This window comes from Lolium perenne, chromosome 7, assembly GCF_019359855.2.
Source record: "Lolium perenne isolate Kyuss_39 chromosome 7, Kyuss_2.0, whole genome shotgun sequence".
NCBI lineage: Eukaryota > Viridiplantae > Streptophyta > Magnoliopsida > Poales > Poaceae > Lolium > Lolium perenne.
This window is the reverse complement of record NC_067250.2, coordinates 113,602,999-113,604,511: the sequence shown is the minus strand read 5'-3', so window position 1 is coordinate 113,604,511 and position 1,513 is coordinate 113,602,999. Positions and strand designations below refer to the sequence as shown.

Sequence of the window (1,513 nt, the reverse complement as noted above, 5' to 3'; positions counted from 1 at the left end):
AGGTGTGCAATTGCATATTTTTTCCAGTTGCACATAGATTGCACATTAAATTGGGCGGTGTCATTTTTATCGTGAACTAACTTTGTTGTAGCCTCTAGGTCGATTGAGAACTAGCCATGTCCATTTTAGAAACAACCTCTGAATGCATTGGTTTTTACAGGCTGTGTCTGAATTTAATGATTTTGGTATCATGCATACATGGGATTGGGCTAGCACTATATATTTTTATGTAAGATACAACATCAATATTTCCCATCATCAGTTATGGTGCCACATCAACATTTTTCTAGGATACTGCTATGAGACTCGCATTGGGGGAAGGCCTTAAACGTCCACAAATATTTACCTGACTAACATTTGCTGATTTCATGTTATGTTCGTTGTCTCGAAACCGACCAACTATTTCATACATATATCTTTATTTCTTTGAGCAATATATTTATTTGTTTCATTTGCACTGCACTTTGGAGCAATCGACTAGAATACCATTTGATTGAGCTTAATTGCAGCTCACTAGAGCTCTCCTTATGCATGAACTACCAAAACATATATTTTGGAGACACTTGAAATAATTAGGGAGGAAGAGACAATGGTCGTTGTGATTTAACAAGCAATCTAATCACATAAGATGATAATATATAGGATCATGCACGTGTTGATTAATACAGGACCTGCTGATCACCTCACATCACATCAATTTTGATTGAACACCTAGAGGGAAAAAAGGAAATCCATATATGGAAAGATATATCAGAAGCTCGTCTGCTTCTGCATGCACAGATGATCAATACACGATCAGCCGATCAGGTGATGTAGTACTGATGATGCATGAATTTGTCATGCATAAGTAGCAATTCAGTATTATGTGGAGGAATAGTTAATTCTTCTTTCCACCTGATCTGTGCGGATCGTCTCCTTTGAGCATATCCTGCAGCACCTCGTCATCCAGGCACTCCAGCTCGATCACCTGCTGCCTGGACGACGACGAGCCACCGCGGACGTAATTGCGTGCCTCGGCGGGGAAGTTGAGCACGGCGAGGTGGCCGCGCATGGCGTAGGCGGAGCGGTCGTAGGCCCGCGCAGCCTCCTCCGCAGTGTCGTAGGTGCCGAGCCAGACGCGGACGCTCTGCCGGCTAGAGTCTCGTATCTCCGCCGCGAACTTGCCGGACGGGCGACGCCGCACGCCGCGATACTTGGTGCTCTCGCCTCCGCCGTCCATATCTATCCGATCGAGTTCTTAGCTAACCCTAGCTAGTGATCGATCGAGCAGCTTATGCAAGATGGAACTAGCTAGGTTGTGTGTTTGCTTCTGAACCTGTGCTGTGTAGACGACCGTGATAGAAATGGTGGAGAGCGAGTGTGGTATTTAATACTGTTCTGTGGTGCCTAGCTAGCCCTAATGGATCGATTCTCCCCCTCGCGCGCGGTTGAGATTGTGGAAGACGGGTCCCTCAGCTCTCCTCTGTCTGTACCTGCTTAAAGCTTAGTTGCAATTTAAGAAACACTCGCTACT

At 45.4% G+C, this 1,513-nt stretch overlaps 1 protein-coding gene across 1 annotated transcript; it reads right to left on the bottom strand.

Moving 5' to 3' along the window:
- Window positions 1-638: 638 nt before the first annotated feature.
- LOC127323877 (ethylene-responsive transcription factor 14-like) lies at window positions 639-1,309 on the bottom strand. Its single transcript, XM_051351978.2, has one exon. The coding sequence runs from the start codon at window positions 1,217-1,219 to the stop codon at window positions 878-880; it is 342 nt and encodes a 113-aa protein (XP_051207938.1). The 5' UTR covers window positions 1,220-1,309; the 3' UTR covers window positions 639-877.
- Window positions 1,310-1,513: the final 204 nt, after the last annotated feature.

Coding starts and splice junctions, on each gene's coding strand:
- LOC127323877 (XM_051351978.2), bottom strand. CDS start 1,219: ATGGACGGCGGAGGCGAGAGCACCAAGTATCGCGGCGTGCGGCGTCGC.